This window comes from Mixophyes fleayi, chromosome 2 (genome assembly GCF_038048845.1).
Source record: "Mixophyes fleayi isolate aMixFle1 chromosome 2, aMixFle1.hap1, whole genome shotgun sequence".
In the NCBI taxonomy this organism is placed as follows: domain Eukaryota; kingdom Metazoa; phylum Chordata; class Amphibia; order Anura; family Limnodynastidae; genus Mixophyes; species Mixophyes fleayi.
In genome coordinates this window covers 22775991-22802284 of record NC_134403.1, presented here as the reverse complement: position 1 = coordinate 22802284, position 26294 = coordinate 22775991, and the positions used below count along the sequence as shown (strand labels likewise).

The 26294-nt window shown below is 40.8% G+C and overlaps 1 protein-coding gene across 9 annotated transcripts in view; it reads left to right on the top strand.

Moving 5' to 3' along the window:
* Positions 1-26294, top strand: part of DLG2 (discs large MAGUK scaffold protein 2) — a 1188444-nt gene that overhangs the window by 700738 nt on the left and 461412 nt on the right. For 8 of the 9 annotated variants that reach the window (XM_075198643.1, XM_075198642.1, XM_075198647.1 and 5 more), the window contains one exon: positions 23630-23713. In XM_075198643.1, the coding sequence (XP_075054744.1) occupies positions 23630-23713 (84 nt within the window). Of the gene's footprint in view, positions 1-16417; positions 16833-23629; positions 23714-26294 lie in introns of those variants that run through there. The other variant, XM_075198645.1, reaches the window with a different exon arrangement.

Genomic DNA, 26294 nt, shown 5'->3' with positions numbered 1-26294 from the left:
GACTTCCAATGCTGGGCTATTGCCGTCCTAGTGGCGATGAGTATATGCCCAGTGGCATGGTGATTGTGACGTTGAAGATGGGTCAGGTAAAGATGTAAAAGTGTCATAGGGGATAAGGGAGGATACTGGATTCAGTAACCTGAGATATCAGATCGAAAACCTCATCCTACAATGATCTGAGTCTTGAGCACGTCCCCCCAAAAAAATGCATGATCGTGCCAATTTCACCACATTCTATCCAACAGTATTTAGATACTGAGGGCCAGATTCTGTGGCGCCAATCTGGGGTGAAATACAGCCCGTATACAATCTTAATCATCATCTCTGAGTGGTTGATACACTTAGACATTTTATAAATGTTTTGACTGATTGTCTCCCAAACCTCTGCAGAGTAATCTCCAAATCCAATTCCCACACCGGCAGATTGCGAGTTTCATCAGGGAACAGAAAGGTCCGGTAGGATAAGGACTTTGTGATCTATTGACTGAAACATTACAGCATCTTAAAATTGATTCCCAAAAATGTTTATCTGGTAGTACAGATGGAGCTGCAACCTACCCTGAGCAGTACAAAGTAAAATTTCTGATGTGACTGATCAGCATGTTCATATATATGGGGCTATGTCCATGTCTTCAATTTGGTGATAACTGAAACACCAAAATGTTGCATGCCTTAAGTTGCTCCAGAATTTAGCAACATTCGTGAAAACATCATATAAGAATATTACTTTATGGATAGAAGTTGTTGGAAAAAATCTAGGACAGGAAACAATGAAACTATTAAAGCTAATTGGTGAAACAAGATGATCAGGAAAATCCAATGCAGTAACACCTATATTAGGACGTTATGATGATGCCTTTGTCAGTACTTTTGTAAATCTATTGACATGGTTATTAAGTTTGATGTAAAAGCCAAGCAAGAAACAAATATTTGACTTCAAAGTCTTCTAAAGTTTCAAACAATATTGACAGTGTTTAGTTACTCGCATATATTTAAAACTACAGCCCCGTTATCAAATTATTTACAGACAAGTGGTTTAGTTATGTTTACTGCATGGAGTTTAGTAGATTCAGCTACAATAAAGTTAAAGGAACAGACAAGAACATTTGATAACGTTCACAGCAAGGCATTGGAACTTGTAAATAAATGTAATGACGAGATTTCACAGTTGAAGCCATCTGCACACTCAGTGCTGTAACTAGACATTTTAGTGCCCTAGGCGAGACAGGGCATGTAAGTGGGAGTGACAGTTACCAAGTGGGCGTGGCCAACTTAATGTGGGGGTGTGGCTAGCACTTTTCGGAAAGAATTCTGTTACATGTCTGCGGACCCCAAACATGAGCACAAAAGCATGGAGGAGAAGAAGAAGCTCCTCTGTAAGGTGAGGTACAAGGGGGTCTCACAGGCGACCACCGCCTCATTCACCTCCAGCTATTATCTGCTGTCAGTATCACTGATTTACATATCTTCACTGGGGAAATCTCAGATAATATGTAAACTTGTCTTGTCCATTTCTGATATTAGTTATTGCTGCCACTGCCTGAACTTTTAGTTTATTTTCCCTCTCAGTAAACAGAAAGAGAGAGAGAAAGAGAGCGAGAGTTCCACTAACAGGAAGTTCGGCATTTGGAACGCAAGTTTGTGTTCCAAATGCCAAACTTCCTGTCAGTGGAACACACGTGCGTTCCATTGTGCAAGTAAAAGGCTGAAGGTACAGAGGCAGGTAGAGGGCGGCTGCTGCGCGCCCTGGGCGACGGCACCGCCCGCACCTGCCTAGTTACGGCTCTGTAGACACTACTACAGTTACTGAAGTCCAATGTGAGAGGAGATTTTCAAAGCTAAAAATCATAAAGACAAGGCTAAGAAATTCACAGAAAATCCTCCCAGCGGTCCTGATTTAGCCACGACAGTCCCAATTTGCGTGACTGTCATGTCGTTCCACACTTTAGTCCTGGCTGCTTGGAGGTATGTACCTGCTTACAGTATCACTCGTGTACACAGAAATTCAAGGGTCTTTTGGGGGTTGGCCAGAGCCGGATTAACAATAGGGCTAAAGGGGCTACAGCCCAGGGGCCTCGGGCAGCTGGGGGGCCCGCTGGCATTCATCAGGTCTGGGATGTCCCCGGCTCCGACTGTCACCTGTTCAAGGAGAATGGCAGGTAGCTAACAGCAAATGTTATGCTGTTAGCTGCCTACTGTCACTGTAGTACTTACGCGGCGCCTTACTGAGGAGATCTCGTGAGAGTGAGACTATGGAGGTTACAGCGCGCCGTGGACGCACTACAGGGAGTGGAACAACGAATGGAGGTAAGCTCCTGGGGGGCAAGGGGGGGGGGGGGGGCGGCTCAGTACCCTGAGCCCGGGGGGCTCCCTTCCCTTAATCCGACCCTGGGGTTGGCCAATAACTTTGGAACACTCCCTGTTTGTTATCACAATTTATCACAATTTGAACTTGGACCGCTATTGGAAGTTATACATTATGAAGTGGAATGTGTGAGTAAATTAGGTTCTGTGTACAGATTGACCTTACTTTAACATTGTGTATAAAATGAAAGATAATCTCTACTTTGAAAATGGATATATTTTCCTGCACACTGGTTTCTACATTTTAAACCGAAAAGGTCAGTGAATCTTTTGGCTGACATTAAATATGTATGAACAGGATAGACTCCTATTGGTAGGCAACAAATTGATATAAATTATATTTGTGTGACATGAGTAATGACAACACATTTAACATAATTTCGAGGACGTCTAACTGATTTCGTTTGCGTACAAGTCAATCTCTTGAAGTCGTTTATTTTAATGAGAGATTAAATGATTTAGCCTGCTTGAGCTGTAGGGGTTTGTCATATGGTAGAAATGTTGAAGTGTTATGATAGGCTTTGAAAAAAAATACATTAACTTGGCATACAGTAATATACTGCAATTAATGTTACGCAAAGACATGATAGATTCACTTTTGTAGCTTCTTCTCATGTTGGCTAGAGGTGAAAAAAATAGCAAAATCATATTAAAGTGGACATGTAGATTCAGTATTCAGCGTATTCATTGTCTAGGAACTAGTAACTTCAATGACATGAGTCACAAATAGATGTGTGGCGTAGTGATATTACTGTTCCCTATTGATTTAAAATGCTGTTTACTCTTGAATATTTTCATACCACAAAACAGCTGGCTGCGCTATGTTTGCCTACTCTCTCGGAATGTCCGGTAAACTCCCGAATTCCGGGTAGGTATCCCGAATCCTGCTAGAGGTCAATTACAACACGAACAACGACTGATCCGTAGAGCAAATGCAGCTTTGGATCCGCTGTATGCTTCAATTTGCACAAGTTCACCTGGATTTCCGTTGGGGTGTATACGTTTTAGTTGATTGGTGGAGGAGCAGCAATTTGCATAGGCAGAGGGGAGGAGTTTGGACAGAGTGAAGACGTTTTTAAGGAAGTACCGAGTTAGCACAACGGTGAACCTCTTTTTGGGGAGCACTGCAGAAACAGATTTGTATTGCGTAGTGAGATTATTGTCATTCACATTCAGCACACTATATAAATCCAACTAACCTCAGACATATCGCCTGTTTCCCATCACTTTCCAAATCTTTCAAAGCGCCCTCTTGAATGCATGTTCCTACCCTCATTTAGTGCTATTAGTAAATGTGCTGACACATTGCGAATTGAGAGGGTTTATCCTCCATTCGCTAATACTTTTTTTGTGTTTTGCATATAAAATATGGCAGTATTTTCATTGCATGCAGAAAAAAAAATTAATTTTGGGTTCTCTTGGCCTCTTCTGGTCATTGTGATGGCCTTTGCTTTGATCTTGGTTTCCATTTCTCTCTCTCAAACCATCACCATTTAACCTGAAAGCTCTTTTCACCATTTTAACCTCTTTGTACTCTAATTCTACCATGACCCCCATCCCCGCCGAAATCTTAGTTCTATTTATTTTCAATAACCTTCCACCTCTCTACGAAAACTTCTATCCTTAATTTCTACATTTTGTGTACATTGTCTACATTTTTGTGCCCTTCCAAGCTTATTGAGAGTATTGCCTACACTCACCTCACATGCTTCCTTTCCTCCGACAACCAATTGGACACTCTTCTATCTGGCTTTCATTTCCAACACTCCAGAGACACTGTACTGACTAAGCTGGTCAATGATTTGATCATTGCAAATCTAAAGACCTCTAAATCCTATGGACTTCTCTGCTGTGTTTGACACTGTTAACCGCTGACTTATCATACAACTGCTACAGTCTCTAGGGCTCTTTTCTATGCTGTGTCTCATCTTACTTATAAAACCATTCTCTCGGTGTTAGTTTCTCTGGATCCACCTCCTCTCCACTTTCTCTAGCAGTTGGAGTACTACAAGGCTCAGTCCTAGGTCCTCTGCTATTCTCTATCTACACCACTTCTCTTGGAAAACTAATAAGCTCCTTTGGATTTCAGTATCACTTCTATGCGGATGATACCCAAATGTATCTATCCTCTACGGATCTCTGTGTTGGCTCGCGTTACTGACTGCCTAACTGCCTTTTAATCTTAGATGTTCTCTGGCCACCTCAAACTCAATCTCTCAAAAACTGAGCTACCAATCTTCACACCAGTCAACAGAAGCTACCTACCTGATATATCTCTGTTGACAACGCGACAATAGACCATACCCGTCAAACTTACTGCCTAGGTGTCTGAAAGCTGTCCTTTTTTCCTACATTCAGTATGTTTCCAAATCTTGATACATGCACCTTACAAATATTTCCATAATACTGTTACGCCAGCCGCCGCGACTCACTCACCTGCGTCCTGGCCGTCGCTATGATGACCGGGACATCACTTCCTATGTCACTTCCTTACGTTATGACAGCCCATAGGGCTGATTTGTGCTTTGCTCCAATTGGCTAGTGCCTGTTTATTAGGCAGGGAGGGCTTAGCCTCCCTGCCGGTTATAGTTCTGTCTGCCAGTCTGTAGCCTGCTCCTGTTCTGTGTTGGTGAAGAACCTTAGATATTGACTACCTGTGTATGACCCCTTGCCTGTTCTTGGAATTTGAGCCTTTGCCTGTGACACTTGATCTCTGCCTGCGTACCGATTTTGAATCTTTGCCTGTGATCCTGATCCGTTGCCTGTCCCTGGACTCCGAACCATTGCCTGTGACCCTGACCGTGCTGTTTTCTGACACCTCCTACGGTGCTCCGTCCGGTCCACAGATCGCTGGTCCGCCGCTGTTCCGTGTGCCATCACCTGTACCCGTGCGCAGCTGTGTGAGTATAAACTTATACTACTTAGAGTTTAAGACCTGGGAGCATCTGAGTACCTGTGAGCGTAACCAGTCTCTACGGGAAAGGCGGCTGCTATAGATGAAGACCTCCTATATCTGTTCTATAAGTTTATGCCGCACTAGTTGTCGTAACAAATACGTGCGTATCTCACAGAAGACGTTGCAAAAACTTTAATTCATGCACTGATCATCTCAGGCATTGACTATTGTAATTCTCTTCTTAACAGTCTTCCCCTTACCAGACTCTCACTCTTACAATCTATTTTGAATGAAGCAGTCAGACTGAATTTTCTTTCAAAACACTCTTCAATGACTTTTCTGCTCTTTCAATCCCCAAATTGTCTGCCTGTATTTTACCGAATCCAATATAAAATACTTCTACTAGCAGACAAAGCCATTAACAAAACTGCACCAACTCCATCAACTTTTTTCTTTTTTTCTTCTCTGTTAAGTGTTAGGGCTGCCGGCCACTGAAATAAACATTCAGAACAAGAAGAATAGAGGTCATCAACTGTAGTAGCCACCGTTCCTGTAGAGCTGGAAGGACTCGCAGGTACTTGGATGCCCACAGGACTTCACACTAGAGATGCTTGGGCTCTGTTTCCTGAAAACCGAGCCCACCCAAACTTAGGGGATCCAGGTAGGCTCTCAAGTCGGCTCGTTGGCGATGGAGAGAAAGAAGACATTAGTTACATTTTATACTGATTTTCAGTAATTTAGGGTATGTGCACCAATGCGCCTGGTTTTGCTGAGCAGGGCAGAAGTAAGATTTCCTTTTGCAGAGTAAGAATATTAATATAAAGGGGTGGCGAGTCCTCGTGTCTCCTGTACTGGGACCCATATTGCATCTGCATTTCTAGGTGCACTCCAAGCAATGTAATAAAAAAAGCTTCTCACGCCCACATTCCACATGTAATCCCAATGATAACTATAAGCTATAAGTGAGGCTATACCGGTCAGTATTTTCTGAGAAAAACTGAACAATATACTTTCAATGAAAGGCGTTATACTAAAGGGGTAGCAGGTTGGAGCGTGAAGAACATTGCACCTCAGGAGGCTTTTCTGCCTCTCCGAGCACCTAGGTACCCTTGTAGTGTCTAGGCATGTACCACCCAGATGCACTAGAGCAAAATCTAATTGTTGATGCCCATCCTCCCAAAAATCTTGCTGCCTAATCATAGGTACACTCTACTTGATAAATTGCATTCACAAAGTATCTCAACTATAGATTATAAAATATAAAGTTTTTGAGTTGTGTAAAACAGCTAACAGATAACAGTTTCCACTCTTCTTGGAAGGCTTTCCACAAGATGTTGGAGTGTTTCTGGGAGAATTTGTGCCCATTCATTCTGTAGAGCATTTATGAGGTCAAGCACTGATGTTGGACGAGAAGGCCTGGCTCACAATCTACGTTCCAGTTCATCCCAAAGGTGTTCGATGGGGTTGCGGTCAGGGCTCTGTGAGGGCCAGTCAAGTTCTTCCACACCGAACTCATCAAACCTTGTTTTGTAGTCTTTGCTTTGTGCACTGGGGCACAGTCATGCTGGAATAGATATATACCATTATCCCTCCTCCACCAAATTCACAGTTGGTATAATGCAGTCAGGCAGGTAACGTTCTCCCAGCATCAACCAAACCCAGACTCGCCCATCTAACTGCAGAGAAGCGTGATTCGTCACTCCACAGAACATGTTTCCACTGCTTCACTGTCCCGTGTCGGTGTGCTGTACACCACTTTATCCGACGCTTGGCATTGGTCTTGGTGATGTGAGGCTGCCATGCAGCTGCTCGGCCACGGAAACCCATCCCATTAAGCTCCCGCTGCACAGTTTTTGTGCTTACATTAATGTCCGTGGAAGTTGGGAACGCGTCAGCTATAGAATCAGCAGAGTGTTGGTGACTTTTATGTACCATGCGCATTAGCAGTTGTTATATATCTATATTTATATATATATATATATATATATATATATATATATGTATATATTACATTTCTAAAGGAGCACCACAGCCACCAGTAGGGGTGAACTTCTGATTCCAAAGTCCATTCTCGCTTTAGTAATCATTCAGAGCATAAACACCTGTTTCCATTTTTATACAGAACACTATAAATAATTATTTATAAACACATGAAACACAATAATGGAGTTTTATCATCTGGATGTATTAACTGGTCAACAAGATAATAACTAAGCTTCCAATGGTTACCTAGGTTAAGTGTCCGCACTAGACAAAGACATCAGCTGGGAGCCCCAGTGATTCACAACAAGAAGCGGGTTTGCCTTTGGGTAACAATAATGAGAGATGTTATGGATGTTAGTTTGGGGACATCAATGTTGTCTATGAATACTTTAGGAAAATAAACACAAGACTGAATAGACACAGTGATGTGATTGTGCTGATGAGATGCCAGCTGTCTACATGTATTGTTACTATTAAGCAGATGGCTGTGGCTCTTCATAATCTGTTATCTTATATAACAGACTTAGTTACATGGACACCATCATCTTAAGTGTGCACCATTAATATTTAAGCAAAACCTTTATGTGGATAACGTTTTGCAGGAAAAAAGTTTTTTTTATGCTGTTGTATTGCTGGAGTTGCTATTTTTACAGTATTTTCACTACTCGCCAGTGTTTCCAGTAGCCGAGGCTATATATAGTAGGTCGAGGGAGTGGGAGGTCTCATGAAGGGAGACCTTTTTCATGAAACAAAATAGGTTCGCACTAGGTGAGGACTATCCCCAATTATCATACTGTGACACGGGTACACTTCTCTTGATGCAGAAACGAACAACTTCTTTTTCGTTTATCATCATCATTTATTTATTTATATAGCGCCACTAATTCCGCAGCGCTGTATAAAGAACTGACTCACATCAGTCCCTGCCACAATAGAGCTTGCAGTCTAAATTCCCTAACATACACACACACGTACAGACTACTGTCAATTTGATAGCAGCCAATTAACCTACTAGTATGTTTTTGGATGGTGGGAGGAAACCCACGCAAACACGGGGAGATCATACAAAACTCCACACAGATAAAGCCATAGTCGGGAATCAAACTCATGACCCCAGTGCTGTGAGGCAGAAGTGCTAACCACTAAGCCAATGTGCTGCCTGTTTACTTTGCTTTATTGTCAGAATAGCAAAGTAATAGACAACATATATACGTTCCACACACTTTCTGGTGACCCTAACACTAAAGTAACGGAGACCAGCTCTCTAGACACCTGCTGACTTATTCAGCGTCGGTCAAACTGAACAATGAACACATGCAGGTTTTAATACTGTGTACTCCACCCACAGCCCTAGCTTGATGGGCAGGTGACACTCCCACCTTCCCTTTAAAAAGGAGTTCTTATCAGCTGTTCTGCTTTGATTACTCTGACTGCAGATGCACCCAGTCAGCCTGCTGTTAGCTGTGGGAAAAAGACACTTTCAAACTATGTTATTTAATCAGACTCTATACTATTATTTTGTCACACATATGTCCTCCACCTGTTTCTCTTTAAACTAGGTTCACTGCTGCACAATTGTGTAATCTCTTTGCATCCTTTCTCTGCAGATTGCCAGCTAAATATCTCTTTGTCACCCTATATAATGGTAGAATTATTATATGCAGTAGCAGAATGATGTTATTAGTTCATTTAGAGGGGGTGCTCTTGCAAATTCTCATGAAACTACATTTACCACAAGACTAGATTTGTGCGTAGAAGGTACTCCAGCTCACTAGTTTAAAAATCATCTTTATTGACTAATATTAAAAGATATTTATATACTAATCATTGTCACATACAGTCACATATGGCAAAATATTTAAAAGGGGAAGTGAAAAGCAGGAAGAAATTCTGTGCTCAATTAAAATTTAAAACAGACCCGTAGGTGGGGCCAGCAAAAAATGAAACGAGACCTGCCTGCTCTGAAAGTCTGTTGTAGAAACCGCAATGGACCGGCATTCACAGTGATTCCAAATACATTAGATAGAGAAAATTAAAAACATTTTTTCATGCTCGTGTCCCTTGGAATATTTCTCCATTCTTGTCTAACGACAAAAGGCCGGGTGCCCACTGGGGTTCCAATTACATTTAAGAAAGCAAGTTGAAGCACCAGTGAAAGAGCATGTCAAACGCAAATGTGTTATTAATTAGCGTTTTTTCTTCCCTACAGGAGGTCATTGTAGGTCATCAACCTCAATGCAGTAAACGTCAGGTAACGGTGTTGACTGGTGCAAGAAGCACCTGAACGCAAGGAAAGAAGCAAGTGAGAATACTGACATTGGCAATAAGTGGTTCCATTGTCAGATGGTTTACATGCAGCAAACTAGCTGTAAAACCTTGATAAACAAGTTATTTAGCACCAGAGATTAGGAGGCCAAATGTGACTTGTAAATGTGAAATGTTTCCTTGATTATTTATTATTTTTCACGCACATCTTTTCCATACTTCAATCAATCCAATCTTCATCTTTGAAATTAGTTTTACGAACCTGCGCTTTGAGATAGGAAAAGCTTGATGATGGTTTCTTATCACCTTCACATCACTGTGACACTATTCAATTTGCTGAAGATGAGCTTAATATTGTCAATGGTAAAACAGATGAGCGAGCGATGTAAATGTTCCAATGTCACAGCCACGAACCTTAGAAGGGAGATTTTGTAGGCTTTACGCTGTATGACAATAACTGCAACAGAAATGTATGTCTTTGTTCCTAGATCCTGTTACTGCATCAGACCTTGAATAAAATGCTCTTGTTTGGAGTTGCTTTTATCTGTAGCAAAATAATTTGTAAGACATCAGTGTAATGTGATATAAAAGAAAGTAATGTGTATTTACTACAGTGCTACCCCCCTCCGCCACACTCTTCCTCTGTTACTTTACAAAGCATTTCTCAACCCCAAGGGGTATATTTACTAAACTGCGGGTTTGAAAAAGTGGAGATGTTGCCTATAGCAACCAATCAGATTCTAGCTGTCATTTTGTAGAATGCTCTAAATAAATGAAAGCTAAGATCTGATTGGTTGCTATAGGCAACATCCCCACTTCTCCAAACCTGCAGTTTAGTAAATCTAGCCCCAAGAGTGGATCTTTCAGAAATAGACCATAAAGGTAAAATACATTGTTTTGCAGTAGCTCTGTTAAAAAGCAAGGTAGTACCTCCTATACTCCATTACAGACATATAAAGCTCCGTCCACACCAGTAAGACATTGTCCTGATAGGATCTGCTGCATGTATAACGGTTGCAGTTATTTGAGCTGCTGTGACATCACTGGCCTTACTTAAACCAATCCACACAGTGCATATTTACCAAGCTCTTACTTACACCCTGTCGGCTCTGTCAGAGAAGCACCTTCCTCCTAACATGGAGCAGCATGGACACATTTAGGGGTCTATTTATTTTTAAAAAAAATAATCACCTATCGCACCATTTAAGCAATAAAATATTGACAGAGCAGCTGAACAATACTCGGCTTCTTTGGTAATACTGGCCCGGAGCAGTAAGGGTTAACTTACCACTTTTCCGGGCCATTGCGAGATGAGGTTAACAGAACAGGAATGGAGCCAGTAGTTGTACTGCCACCATTCTTTTTAAGTAGCATTAAACTTATCTCCGGCAAAACCTGGAAAATGTTATCACCAGAGGGAACTACCGCCAGATAAGTGCTATAGGCGACAGTGGCCCAGGGACAAACGCAGGATTTATAGAGGGGGGTTTCCACACCATGCCCCCAGTGGGCGTGACCAGCATGCATGGGGGAGTGGCTATAATATTAGACAGTGCTTGGCTGCTCTCCAACTCTCCCTATCCCCATAATATACATGGGCAATGCTGCGTGCACTACTGTTAGGTGCACGCAGCTCTCCCTTTTCAAGCAGAGCCGTGTGAAGCGGGAGCAGGGTCCAGCCACCTCAATTATAAAGTGTCCCAGGCTTGGAGGGGGTTTCCAGGCACAAGGACCCCCCCCCCCCTCGGTTTTCCTATATGTAAATATATAGCCCCTGGTTTAGTGCTGTGGGCTCCGCCGGTATTGAATACTATGTTCAGGATCGCTTGATTCTGCTGGGAGTTGGGGGACATGTACAAAGACCCCATCTGTAAACATGTTAAATTCTCCTTTATTTTTAAAAATCTTTTTTAGATTCCTTAGAACTTACCAACCACCCTTATATACATAGTCAGTCCTGCACCTCACTCTTCAAGATCGTCATAATCTACAACGTATCTTCAGCGAAGCCTTGGAACCTGTCCTAACTCCGTGTAGTGTTCGTTTCTATGGGCATATGAATGGAATACAGCAGCTAGATGGCATCGATTACACAATAAGCAGAGATAAAAAAAATTATATTTTATTTTGCAGGTGAGATACTGTAATGAGGAAAGAGGGTGAACACTGTGTATATTTGGAGGCATTTCTGACTTAACAGTGTGCAGAAAACTTTTAAACCATCACATTGGCTTAATTTCTCCCACAATCCTGTCCGTGGTGGTAAGCAGACCTGGGCCGCAGCGTTCCATAGGATGCCTGGGGCTCATTCTGGGTACATTTCGTTGGAGATGCACATTTATTTGTGGATATAAAATCATACTTGCCAACTCTACCTGAATGTCAGGGAGACTCCCTGAAATAGGGGTGATCTCCCTCACTCCCAGAAGAGTCTGGCATTCTCCCTGATGTTGAGCCAGTACAAGACGTGGTTGGCTTCGCTATCTGTGGCATGATGACACTGTTCAGAAATTGTGTCCTATGTCCATGTATTGATGCCTATGGAGGTGGCCATTTTCATGGAGACCAAGATTTAATCATAGACTGACAGGTAAGACAACATGACTTCAGTAATGGAGACAGAAATATAATAGACACTTTAGTCTTTAGAGACTCATTAGCTGCTTTTCTTTAACGCGTAGTTGCCTACTCTCCCGGAATGTCCGGGAGACTCCTGCATTTCTGGGAGACCAGGGCAACTTCCCGGTTCTTGCCCCTGCAATAGATAAATGGCAGGGGGGGGGGGGCTTAATGACGCAAATATCGCTTTATCTTAGCCCCGCCCCCTGCTGTAATTGCCCTCAATTGTGACAACTGTTAAGAGGCGTGGTCAAAATGATGAGTTTGGTCAAGCCCCACCCCCGCACGCTCACCTCCCCCGGGAGGAGAAGTTGGCAAGTATGGATAAAATGATGCAATAGAGAACATCTAATAGTAACACTAGAAATAAAGGTAGCTCTCAATGACCTATTACTGATGTGAGTTACCCTCTATATAAATGGCAAGCAGTATTTTAGGAGACAAAGGGTGAAGCTTAAATAATTAATGGGACGCTTTTAACATGACCGTAGACATTACTTTCAGGAGAGTTTCTACTTTGTGCATTTCAGTCATGCAACGTAATGTAGATGTTTTGTAAAACATCTACTGAAATGGGCCATATAAATACATGTTCTGTGCAGTATAATAGCCGCAATTACACAGAGAGAATAGTAAGTTGTTTATCAACATTCCGAAGCACCAACACATGATACAGCGACAGTACAGTTTGCTTACTGTGCTTAACATCAACACTCAAGCTGCTGCTCTCTTGTATCTTTTTCCAAATAATTCTTCCTATACTGTTACACAATCTAAACATTAGTGATCTCAGGGCTTGGAAAAATGTGAGCGCTAAAATACTGTTTGTGTCAAAATGAAATAAGTCTTTTAATACTTGAAATTGTTGGGAAAGGAAAGTTCTATTTCAAGGCTTTAATGCCTTACTCAGTGTAGCCCCAAGATACAATAATTATTCTTATTAACATTACATTTATTGGTGCAATAAGAGTAGTTTTCTTATAGCCTAAAATGTTTTACATTATTTTATTGCTTAATTGCTGTGCGAAAAAGAGCTCTGATCTGGAAACTTTGTTGTGTGGAACTGGAAGCCCCGTTAGGACCAATATATATATCTATAATATAAATGTCTAGTGGCGTGTGTTAGTCTGTCTGTCTGTCTGTCTGTGTGTGTGTGTGGAAAAAATAAAACCAAGCTGCAGCGCCACCTGCTGGGCGGAGTTATACACTGACCTACTAAATTCTTAGTGTGTGTGGAAAAAAAAATTCAGAAAGGGCTGAAATTTGGTATACTAAGATGTTTTTAATTTGTTAATTTAATTTGTTAATTGTTAAAAGTGTTTATAAAGATTTTAAAAAAATATATATATATATCTTTTGAAGGAGAAGTGACAGTTGGGAGTGGTTGGTGGTTGCCGGGGGTGACAGTGGGGAGTGGTTGGTGTTTGAGGCCTGGGTTATGGCCCAAATGCATGACAAGAACCTTTTTAACACCTTAAGTAGCTTGATTTGACTAGAATGCATGAGTATCATGCACGGGTTAACTTGTGTGTGTATATATATATATATATATATATATATATATATATATACCACCCCTCCTACCACCAGATATAATTTCTGGGGGTGGAGTACTGGCATATGTATTTTAAAAAGTACCATTTTATCATTTTTAAATAAAAATAATAGCATTTTTCAGGTTATTCTTTCTGTTAATTCCATCTTTACCTTCTGCTTCGAGCCATTGTACATAATCTGCTTGTTTTATCATCACCTCATTGTACAGCACTGCATAATATGTTGGCTCTTTATAAATAAAAGATAGCATTGATAGGCTTCCCTATACCTGGGAGGTGAGTGCATCTGATTTTAAATGCATTTTAATGGTATTTAAAGCATGTAGGTCAGTGTAGGACCTGCATATAAGGAGGTGCCCTTGACGCTGGGATGCAGGCTTAAATGTTTTGATCAAAATATTAACTAATACCTCATGTTTTCATTTTGCTAGATACACCCAGATATGCAGTGTAATGGATAAGCGCTGACAACTGTCTTTTTGTTCCCTATACACGTGTAGGGCAAAGTGAAAAAAGACTTATTTCAGAGCTTTTTGCACTGTTGATAAATCTGCCCCTACTTCATTGGTTTATTGTAGGTGAACTCTGTTTTCTACTGAACCGTCTTCCTACGGATCGACCAAAGCTTTTGGAACGTTCTACTCAATAATATATAGCCTTACCTTTACCATATGAATATCAACACAGAAACTCACAGCTCTTTCCACAGGAGCTTACACAGTCATCGGGTAGAAAAAAAGTTAATCAGGTTTTCGCTCACATTATGTTATCTATTCTTATCATCTAGGAAAGTCAAACAGAATCACTGACAGGATTTTCAGTTTTGATATAAAGCTGGGTACACACTACAGGGTTTTTGTCCAATAATGGACTCAATCAGCCGACATACGACCGCTCGTTCGAAAGTCTGGTCAGTGTGTGTAGTGACACGATGGTCTAAAGTCTGCCAAAATGGACGATTGTCGCCTCATTTGGTTGGTCGTACCGTTCAATATTTTCGTTTCAATGTCCTTTCCGTTGTGTAGTGTGTATAAATTTCCAACCGATCTGACCGATGTTGCTTCAGTGTGTACGAAATTAAAATCATTGCTCACGACAAGAAGGCTATAAAAAGTCGCTAATAGGACGTCCGCTCTTTCCTTTATCGTCTAAAACAAGGATAGTGTGTATGCAGTCCATGGACCGAGCCATCGGACCATTGATCGATTGTAAAATCGATCGGCATAAAAAGTTGGTGGAAAATTCTGTAGTGTGTACCCAGCTTAAGGCAGTTTACAGTGTTTTCAGCCAACTATTGGGCCAATGAAACGATAAATGCATAAGTGTATACACTGCAACGATGAACGATTGGCTACAACATGTTCTTCCCCTTCCTGTTTGAAAACGGGGGACAGTCTGAAGGAACAGGAGATGGACATTTAATACAAAAAGATGCTCAGGCCCTAGTCACACCTTCAAAAGGAAAGTTTATTTTGTCTATTGAATTTGCAAATAAATCACGGTGGCTCAGTGGTTAGCACTTCTGCCTCAGAGCACTGGGGTCATGAGTTCAATTCCCAACCATGGCCTTATCTGTGTGGAGTTTGTATGTTCTCCCCGTGTTTGCGTGGATTTCCTCCAGGTGCTCAGATTTCCTCCCACACTCTAAAAACATACTGGTAGGTTAATTGGCTGCTATCACAATTGACCCTAGTCTGTGTGTGTGTGTGTGTGTGTGTGTGTGTGTGTGTGTGTGTGTGTATGTTAGGGAATTTAGACTGTAAGCTCCAATGGGGCAGGGACTGATGTGAGTGAGTTCTTTGTACAGCGCTGCGGAATCAGTGGCGCTATATAAATAAATGGTGATGATGATTAAAGGGTTACAATGTCATACGCTTTATGGTCATTCTGTTGCCTTAGTCGGCAACTCTAATGTTCCCCATTTTTGCCTACTTTTTTTACTTCCCATTAGAAAGATTTCAAAGGAAGGCTCATGTGGAAATTGTTGGGGACGTATCACTGCCCCCAATTTGCAATGCTGCTATTTCCAGCGGAAACATATACATTTTTGTTCACACACATATATTAGAGAGGATCAAACTCTCCTATTAAGCAACTCTATTTTAATAAAGCTGCACTGTTTCAATATACAATATATTCATTATTTTATATTTCTGTGTCATTTCCAATTTGCATTCGTGCATACTAAACATTGGACCCGCATTACTGCTCCGATGCAATTAGCGCTGTGCTTTTCTTATTACACAAATTAATTTAACGTCCAGTGATTTTTTTGTGATAAATGCATCTTGACATCGGAATCACAGTCGTTATGCTTCCCAGCAGCACATGACACTATAATCTGCATGGTCTTGCTACTCAGAAATGTTTTTAATTGCCTTCAGAGATGAATATTTTTAATTGTTTTTGCATCTTTTTCCATGAAGATGTTTTTTTCTTTTATATCTCTGGCTGTTTTACCATGGGGATGATTGGACTAGGCTTACTGCGTACTGTAAAGGTTACAGAGTGAATTCCACGTTTGCTGTACTGCTGCGATTTGGCAGTAGTGGGTTATAAACATAATATAGTCTGCTATCCCAGCTGTGCTAAACATTGATTGTTCTGCCTACAGCAGAGATGCTGTCATCTTGCTCTGTGAGTTGACTCGTGTATTGACAAAGAGCTTGAAGCCAACACATCCTGCTGTGTAGCCCTAAAAGCTCTTTTTTTTTTTCTGTCCCGCAATGTTTTCCACATGGAGAAACAGCTGTAAAAAGTCTGTCGACCAAGCCGGACTCTGGGAGTAATTCTTGGCAGTAGGAACCAGTGTCCATCATGCAAAACTCTCACAGATAAGCTCTCGTCTTCATACCAGGCAACGTAGATTGCTGGAGCGCTCAGACCGATCTTGATTCAACTTTTCCTCTGGAATTATGTGTGATCCTTACTGTGCATGTAGTTGGCACCAACCGCCCCCTGGACTTTATCATCGTACTCCAAATGCTTCCCACCACTTACCCACCGGATCACCGTACAATAAAAAGTTTGCTGCTCGTTGGGGTGATGTTCAGAGAAGCCCCTACAGAGGGATGGAGAAAGCAACGGAGTCTGGTAGAGAATACTGTTCACAATGTACCTGTTCTGAAGCATGGTACAGCCCTCACCAGGTGAGTATTGTACAGTGCACGTCACATGGTGCTATATAATATCCAGCAGCTGATACATGTGTTATCACTGTAGGCTTATATTATATTGTCATGACTGCTAAACGCCAGTGACAGGGAACTATTGCTGTAAAACAAACAGTAACCAAAGCACAGTTGAAATAGCTGCTGTACAGAAAGATGTCTAAAGCTGATAAATATTAGACATTACAAAGACAATTAACTCTTTGCAGTGTGGACATGGAACAATATCTATTTATCATAATGATGATGTGTGCTAATCTATATATTTATTACTATATACATATTGTAATTGTTGTTAGCAATACGCAAGCACATACATCCTTACAAACACACGTGTGCATGTTCCGAAGCGTGCCTGCTATTGTCTTAGGCTTCAAATCAATAGATCAATTTTGCTATACTACAAATGATTTGATGCATAGTCAATAACAAGTCAGGCAGCACAGGTTAATAAATTATAATTATAGAGTATATATATATAGATATATAGAGATAGATAGATAGATAGATGGGTAGATATAGATAGATAGATAGATATAGATAAATAGAGATAGATAGATAGATATAGATAGATAGATAGACAGATAGATGGATAGATATAGATAGATAGATATAGATAGATAGATATAGATAGATGGATAGATATAAATGGATAGATATAGATAGAGATAGATAGATATAGATGGATAGATATAAATGGATAGATATAGATAGAGATAGATGGATAGATAGATAGATGGATAGATATAGATAGATAGAGATGGATAGATATAGATATATTTAATTTATTTTTAATTTATTCACTATATGCTATATATTTCATGCTACATATCCACGGTGTGATTATTTACAGATTAAATATAAATAAAAAAATATACCAAATATTATTTATGAGTATACATATATATATATATATATATATATATATATATAGAGTATGAATTTATACTGCTTTTCGTTTCTATCCTCAACTAACCTTTTCTCTACGTCTTATATTGACAAACAACCTGCTATTGAGTGCAATGTATTCAGATGCACTCTATATATTGTCTACACTTTTACATGCACTTGTCTAGAAGTCAGTTAAGAAGTTTGTGTTTTTATAAGATTGAAATTGTTTTGTTTGCACTTATTTGATGCGTCCTTCATTGACTAATTGTCATATTTGGAGAAGCTTGTTCATGTGCTCATGCCCAAGCGTACAACAAAATGTTAGCAAAATGAACCCCAATTAATTTATTTTATAATATATGGGGTGGGTGGAGGAGGGGACGGAGCGAAGATGTTCCCAGCAGCAACAGTTTGTACGAAGTAATGCATGGATTGTTAATAGGTGAGTATATCATTGCAGTGGGGCGATTGGTTGGGTGCGTTCAAGTTGGAGGGTGGTGTCCGATGGATTCTTTGGATGCATTTTTGGGTGCTGCTGGAATGGAATAAGAAACAAATATATTTTATTACTTTTTCAGAGCTATAAAGGGTATAAAAAGAAATCAAATACAGGTAGTAGACAAAGTGGAAACAATCGGGTAAATGAGGGATACCAAACATATTGAAGGCAAAGGCGTTCACACAGGTGTTGCTCTAGAGTCAATTAAGCAAATAACACTAAATGTAACTGATTATAAGTGCCTACTGTTTGGATTGCTCCAATGACGGGTCATAATGATGTTATTCTCATAATTAGACACAGCAGTATAGGGACCTGATGACATCAATGGCATCATCAATCAAGGCCTCACCCACTTCACAAGAAAGAGAACTGGGATCTGGGAAGGTGGCATACACTTCCCGAAATATATATATATATATATATATATATATATATATATATTTATATATATATTACAGTATATTCAAAGCTCACTCAGTCGTCCTCGACAATGGAGCATTCCAATGTTTCTTTTTTTTACCATGAGCAGTGGGTGACAATGGAGAAATGTTCAACTTGTACAAAAATATAAAGCTATTGCTTGGGAATTTGACCAATACAAAAACAAATTTTGTATCAGTTCTTTATCAGACCATTGAAGAAGCCAGCAGTGGGCTGTATTTTAGGACAAGATGGATATACACTGTAAACATGATGGCGGGCATTCCAGAAAAGTTTTTTTTGGGAACTTTGTTGAAAAGGTTGCGTTTCCAATATCAACCAATTAGGAGTTTGCTTTCATTTTCTAAAATGTAATAGAAAAACAGTATGACTGGTTGTTGCGGACATCTGCTTTTCTATACAGTTATCTTAAGAATAGTTTTCAGAAATGTCTTCTATTATGTTTATTTGACTCTCAAAACCTATAGCTTTAACTCTTATAACATTGACTTAGTTGGTTTAGGCGCCTCCTAGCCATTAGCGCTCTAGGCAATGGCTTAGGTTCGCCTAATGGTAGTACTGGTCCTGACTACATAATCATTCTGGAATTAAAAGTACCTGAAACATGGCGTATTCTGTGTATGGTGAGTCAATGCCTTCAGTGTGCCTGAGTTTGTTTTTATCACTTTAGCACTTTGTCGTTACTAGTCAAGAAGAACCCACTCTAACTCAGCATTGGACACCTGATAAGCATAGGCAAACCGAGGGGGGTTTCCTAGTGCCTGGAAACACCCCTCCAAGTCTGGGGCACTGTATAATTGAGGTGGCTGGACCCTGCCCCCGCTTTACACGGCTCTGCTTGAAAAGAGAGAGCTGCGGGCACCTAACAGTAGTGCACGCATCATTGCCCATGTATATTATGGGGGTAGGAAGAGTTGGAGAGCAGCCAAGCACTGTCTAAAATTATAACCACGCCCCCATGTATGCTGGTCACACCCACTGGTGGTGTGGTGTGGAAACCCCCTCTACAAATCCTGCGTTTGCCCCTGATAAGGGGGGGCGAGGTACTTTGAAGGAGAGTGCTCCATGACCAGCCCTCCCACTCACCTCAATAAAAAAAACCCTACTCACTTATGCCGCCCAGCTTCTCACCCATTAGCCTTTTCATGTAATCAACCAAGCAGCACATCTTTCATAGCCTTCTTTAACCCTTACCCTCCCACGTGCAGGAATCCTAAGACAACCTTGTCTTTTAAACAACTCGGGGCGCATGCAGCCCTCTGTTATTTTACTGAGCACAACTTGACAGTTTTTATGTAAATGGAATCTCCCCGTGATAAAAAGATCTTTGATAATGTTGCACTCATTTGTCATAGCATTAGATGTCATAATTATAAAAAGGAAATTAAAAATGCAGGTTTTAGTCATCTATAGAAATAAATCCAGATTTATTCATCTCTTAATTACAGCTACTATACTGGAAATGACAAAACAAATTGCATATCTATAGCACCATTAAGCTGTCACAACAGCTCACTAGGATATTGAAAGGCATGTGTATCTAAACTATAAGCAGAGCGATTTCTTTGACAAATATATTCTCCTAATTACTGTTGCCTAAAACATGAAATTTAATTGCTGTGTTCTTTTACTATTTCATAAAATAGAGAGAGGTTTTGTCTGTGTGTTTCTATTTAGGGGGCAGTTTTAATGGCATGTTCAATTAGTTGCCATGTTTGCACCTTTGCAGGTACTGTGGTCCCTCAACATCGCAGATTTCTCCTAGAACCTCTATGGGAGGCAAAGAGAAATCTGCAATGTTATATCGCCGCGGAGTGCCTTCGCGACCTTTCCGCTGCTAATTAAATATATTACCCAAAATGCCCTATACTTTTAATAAACTAACAATACAGTGGCATGTCTCAATAATAAAGTTTCAATAAAGAGAAATCAACAACATATAACCTTATATTGTCATTTGATTTTTATACTAATAATGGTGAATAGTTGTACAATAATGTTTTCGTTTTTTAGACTTTTTACACAGTGTGGTAACTGGCTTATTTACTTGTGCCTGCTACCTGCATCAATGAAGGCAAGCACATACGTGTGTTATCTTTTCAGTTACTCGTTATATGTGTATCTTTACATCGCGCATATAGCTACTAGAGTAACAGTCTGAATATTCTGTCAGATTACATTTGTAAGAATGTAGCGGAAGGATCTGGGGGCGGTACTCCAGGAAGTGAGAAAGTCATTCTTACAGATGCTTTTTTAAGAATTTATAGAATGTAAAAGTAAAGAAATTGTCAGTCAGAGCAGCAAGTAAAGTCATTATTGTAAATGAATATGTATCACAGGCTGTGTGTTACTGAGCTGAATAACGTACCAGAAAACACTGAAAGGTTCAAAGTCCATCATGCTCCCCCCTCCTCCCTGCCATAGTTTAGCTTGGAGGGGTTATTCTAATAGAGTACACCAGGGGCAAATGCAGGATTTGTAGAGGGGGGTTTCCACACCACGCCACCAGTGGGTGTGACCAGCATGCATGGGGGCGTGGTTATAATATTAGACAGTGCTTGGCCGCTCTCCAACTCTTCCTATCTCTATAATATACATGGGCAATGCTGCGTACACTACTGTTAGGTGCACACAGCTCTCCCTTTTCAAGCAGAGCCGTGTGAAGCGGGGGCAGGGTCCAGCCATCTCAATTATACAGTGCTCCAGGCTTGGAGGGGGGTTTCTAAGCACTAGGACACCCCACCTCGGTTTGCCTATGTACACATAGACACCCTGAGTCGTTAAGGAGCGTATCCCGCAAATCTGTGCGACTGCGCATGCTCAGAACAGGACAGCGCGTAATAGAACGCAGCCAATGGGGAATGGGGAATTGGTGGATTGAAGCAGGCAATATAAGTAAGGGCGTTCCTGTGCAGCTACGTCCAAGTCAAACTCGGGCGCACACAGAAGTACGCTGGTTTTCTGCCGTATCTCTTGCTCCAACTGGGCGGCTAGCTTAAGTTCCGAATCCTAGTGCTGCTGGCTGAGTATACATGCGTAAACATGTGTGTACAATCAGGAGCAACTGTAAAAATGTATTTTATGTACAGTAGACATTAAGGACAACCTAATAAATGTTTTTTCCAAGGGGAAAAAAACCCATTAATAAAACAGTTTTGTTTAAATTTCCATGTATAATCATAAATTACTTTATTATTGACATTAATTCACATTAATTGGTGAATATTTTTTTTCTGTGCATTCTCTTGAGATGTTATATTCCACAGAGGAGTTGTACATGTCCTGCAGTGTCTGGTCTAGTACAGCCGAGTAAACCTACCCATAGTCATCACCACACGTATCTGGAGATCCGTTCCTTGGTGACTTCGGGAGTATGCAGAGCTGAGTCACCTGCAGTTTAAAACAATCAATGCGCTCAGTGTGCCTTAATGACTCAGGCCCAGAGTGACGGACAGAGTTGGAGTAGGTCGTAACAATGGCGGGTGCAGGCAGTTAGGTTCGTACGCCCCCCCCCTCCTATAAAAAAGCAGAACGGATACATAGTCTGAGCGGAAAAGTCCCCATTCTGTTCTGTTGAGAGGGGAGAGAACAGCATCGCCGAGCCCTTACCCAAATTTGCACTCTATGGTTTGGTGGATTTATACAGAGTGTTAGGCATAGTGATGTCACAGCAGCTCAAATGACTGCAGTTTCTGCTGTTTGACCTACATCAGGTCATATTAGAACACTGCCCTAAATATATATATGTGTGTGTGTGTGTGTGGGAGGGGGGGATGTTCTGCTATCTGTTACTTATAAACAGAGCTGTAGTGGAATGTCAGGTTAATGCTGAAAAAAAATATTTTATCTTTATGGTTTATATCTACAAAATTAAATTTTGAGGTTTAGTGGTCCTTTATGCTCTATTACCGAGGTTTGAATTTTATTGTTTTTAATAAATACAACTGCTTTTAAAGGCATTACATAACAATGTCTAAAGGACTTAGAATGGGTTCTTGAGGGAGCGGTAGGGAATTAGGTTGTGAAAAATCTCCTGACTGCTCTGTAGCCAATCCACCATGTTCAAAATGTGACTCGGAAGAAATTCTGACAGTGTTTTGCCCTCCTTATCCATATATTAGCCACATGGGTCTCATGTTATGTACATTGTGGCATTTTTAATCAATATTCTCGATTCCTTGGGACTTTTGACCTTATTGCTGAAAAAAAAATTCCAACATCATCTGTGTGTACATTACATACAGGCACAATAATATAATGTATAAAGCTATACTTACCATTGTATTCTACTGATCTGGCTGGTTTACCTGAAGGCTCCAATGCTTCAGTGCTGTGCTCCTCTCCTCCTCCTCCTAGGACTGGCCTTTTGTGCATAAACAGCAGTGTTGTCACCAGGAATGGGGGAGGGGCATTGACAACTCTGCTGCTTATTTGTATCAACGGTAGTATGACAGATGATCACTTTGCGTTTTATCTTAAGCCACCTGACCCAATGCCACCCAAAAGCGGGCCTCTTAAACCAACATTTGTTCTAGGTTACAAGTATAACTGCATTTAGTAGTTACTATTTTTTTTAACTAATTATAGCCTGAATGCTGAAGAGTCATTGCAACAGCAATAAAATAAAATTCATAGCTGACACTTATTACATCATTTAAAAACCTAATTAGAACAATTTAAAGAAGCAAATCATTTACCTCTTTACCATACAAATAAATATTATTAACTGCAAATATCCAATACAAATGTTATTGACTTGTTGTTGATTTAACTGCAAAAAACAAATACATTGTAATGTATGTGTAAATTTCACACTAACTTTTTCATTGACTATTGATTATAGATATCAGTAAAACAAAATGTGATGATGATTTATGTATACTCAGCCGTGGTCAATACTGTGGAATATTTAATCAACTTAATCTTCTATGTTTTCTTCCAGGCCAGTCCTGCACCGATTATTGTGAATACAGATACTTTGGACACTATCCCTTACGTCAGTTATACACCATTCCATGAAAACGCGGTAAGACAAGACATTTCCAATTGTAAAATGATACAGCATTTGCATCTATGCTAGCAAAAACATAATAAGTAGTATGTTTAAGTATAGTTAGCATATCTCACTATTAATCTGTATTAAAGAAACAAGCACTAAGGATTACATTTCCCATGAGTGCTATCGTTATGACAATTAGGCATTTGTAGAGCCGATTGGCAAAAAATTGCAGCATCGATGGCTCAGAAAATTGTGCCATGTATGTGACCTGCACAACCCACTCCCTGGTCTGACATACCATGCCCATTTCTGGCATGGTCACACTTCTTTTTGTAAATTGGAACTGCTGGAAGCAATGGAGATGAACTATATTGTGTAACTTGTACCAGTGATCTAAGTGGACATTTAGAAGGGACATTATGAAAAATGTAATGTGAATGTGATAATGTTACAATGAAGGCAGTAGGAGAAGTGGCGGTATGACACACCACTGTATACAAGCCCACTTTCACCGCTGACTTGTACTCATACTTGCCAACATTTTGAATCTCCGCTCTGAAGAGCTTGCTTCCGAGTCCAGCGTGTGTGTGTGTGTGTGGAGGGGGAGGGCACGTGAAATGCATAATTAAGCCCCGCCCATTCTGATAAATGCAGTAATTTGTTGCATAATGTTTTGGGGCCAGGATGATGCAATTCGCTGTGAATTGCATCATTAAGCTCCGCCCCAAACAATTTCACTAGGGAAGTGGGCAGGATGGTCTCCCGAGAGTCTCCCGGGACAATTCCGGGAGAATAGGTAACTATGCTTGTACTAGATAGATAAAAACTAATTACTGAATTGATTCTATTGTTTTAGTATAAATTGTCAGCTTTCAGCACTGTTTCACTGACAGGCTAGTGAGTCACATCACAAAGAACTATCATCAGAATAGCCCAACATGCTGATTGTAAAGCACACTTTATCCTGTGTGGAGACAGAGGTTAGGCATGGGGCAGATCGGGGTATTTCTGAATTTAAAGAAGACCTGTCAGACACAAATATCAACTTTGCATTTCAGTGTACAAATAAGCTATCAAGTATTTGTGTGCTACATGAAAAAACAGTCAGTATTTAACTTTAACAGAACAGAAAAATAGTTTGCACCCCTTGCATTGTAACATGGTTTTGTCCAGGAGACTGAAATAAGATACCTCTTCATTTAAGATCCTTAATGAATCAGGCCCTGAGTTATTATATGCATACCTCCCAACATTTAGGTAGCCGGCATCGGGACAAGGGGCTAGCTACGTCACAATGGGGGCATAGCCACATCACATTGGGGGGTGGTCACACTCCCCATGGCAGTGCCTAGCGCTTTTGAAGTGCCTGGCTGCTCGTACTCTTCTCCCACCCCCTCTAAATACGTTGGCACCCATTCACTTCAGCAGTGCATGAGATGTACCTCCCAAATTTCACATCTGTGGGACAAAGCTGTCCCGATTGGGAAGGTGGGTCAGAACCCTCAAATCGGGACTGTTCCGCCTAAGTCGGAATGGTCGGGAGGTATGTTATATGGGTGTCTTACATTTTTGTTTTCCTCATTGGGCATAGATGTGTCTTTGGGAACCCAGCACTGGCAAATTATAATGGGGTTATACGGTGGGCCCATGTCTCTGGTCACATCCGCACGAGGGGTGTGCAAATTTGTATTATAGACAGGAGACCCCATAACGTCGGCCTGCTCTGGCTGTAGTTCCATTACTGGCGTAGGTGACGGAAGCATAGGGCAAGGCTATTTTCACTGCCCATCTCCCTTACGCACACACCAGAAAGATACCAGAAAATTATGAACAATATGTACCTAGTCTTTAAATCATCCTGTTGTCAGTGAAGAAAGCAAGGCAATGTCGTGACACTTTAAAGATGACAGCTGCATCATCACTGAAAGGGAGATAATCTTGCAGATGGAAAAATCACTGATGAAATGTAACAGCTAGAGTGCAAAGAGGCGGACAGCACCACATAGCAGAACTGACATTTGTGGCACTGACGTCTAGGACACAGGAACCCCCAAGCAAGAAGGAAGCTACCTAAAAAGCAGCTGGCTAACGCTATCAAGATTGATCAGTGCAGCCAGATGATAAAATGTACTAAGTGCGTGAACTGGAAAATGACAAGGAAGCATTGTTCCAAAAGCTAGCAGTGGCAGAGCTGACATGGGCTGGCCAATGAGCATAGAGGAGAAGGAAGAAGTGTTTTCTCACGTTCATCGATGATCAGTCAAAATACATAATATACTATCTGCTTCACAGCAATGGGGAAGTAGAAAAAAAATGGAATAAAGACACCAACGTTTGGTGATTAAGGAAGACTTTGTGTTGCCCAAATTTTAGGAAACTATACAAGTAGTTCTGCCTGAGCAACAAGCTCAATCAGAAACACTGAGAAATGGGGCATTGAAATTGAATTAGACAACCCAACTATTGAAGACGGACAGACACTCTACATTCCAATAGAAGATCCACAAGATAGAGTAAGAACATTCCAAATGAACCCTTGTGCTACAAGGTTCGAACAGCACAAACTGAGCCATTGTCATGGATGGAGATGCTCAGATGACTATTCGTG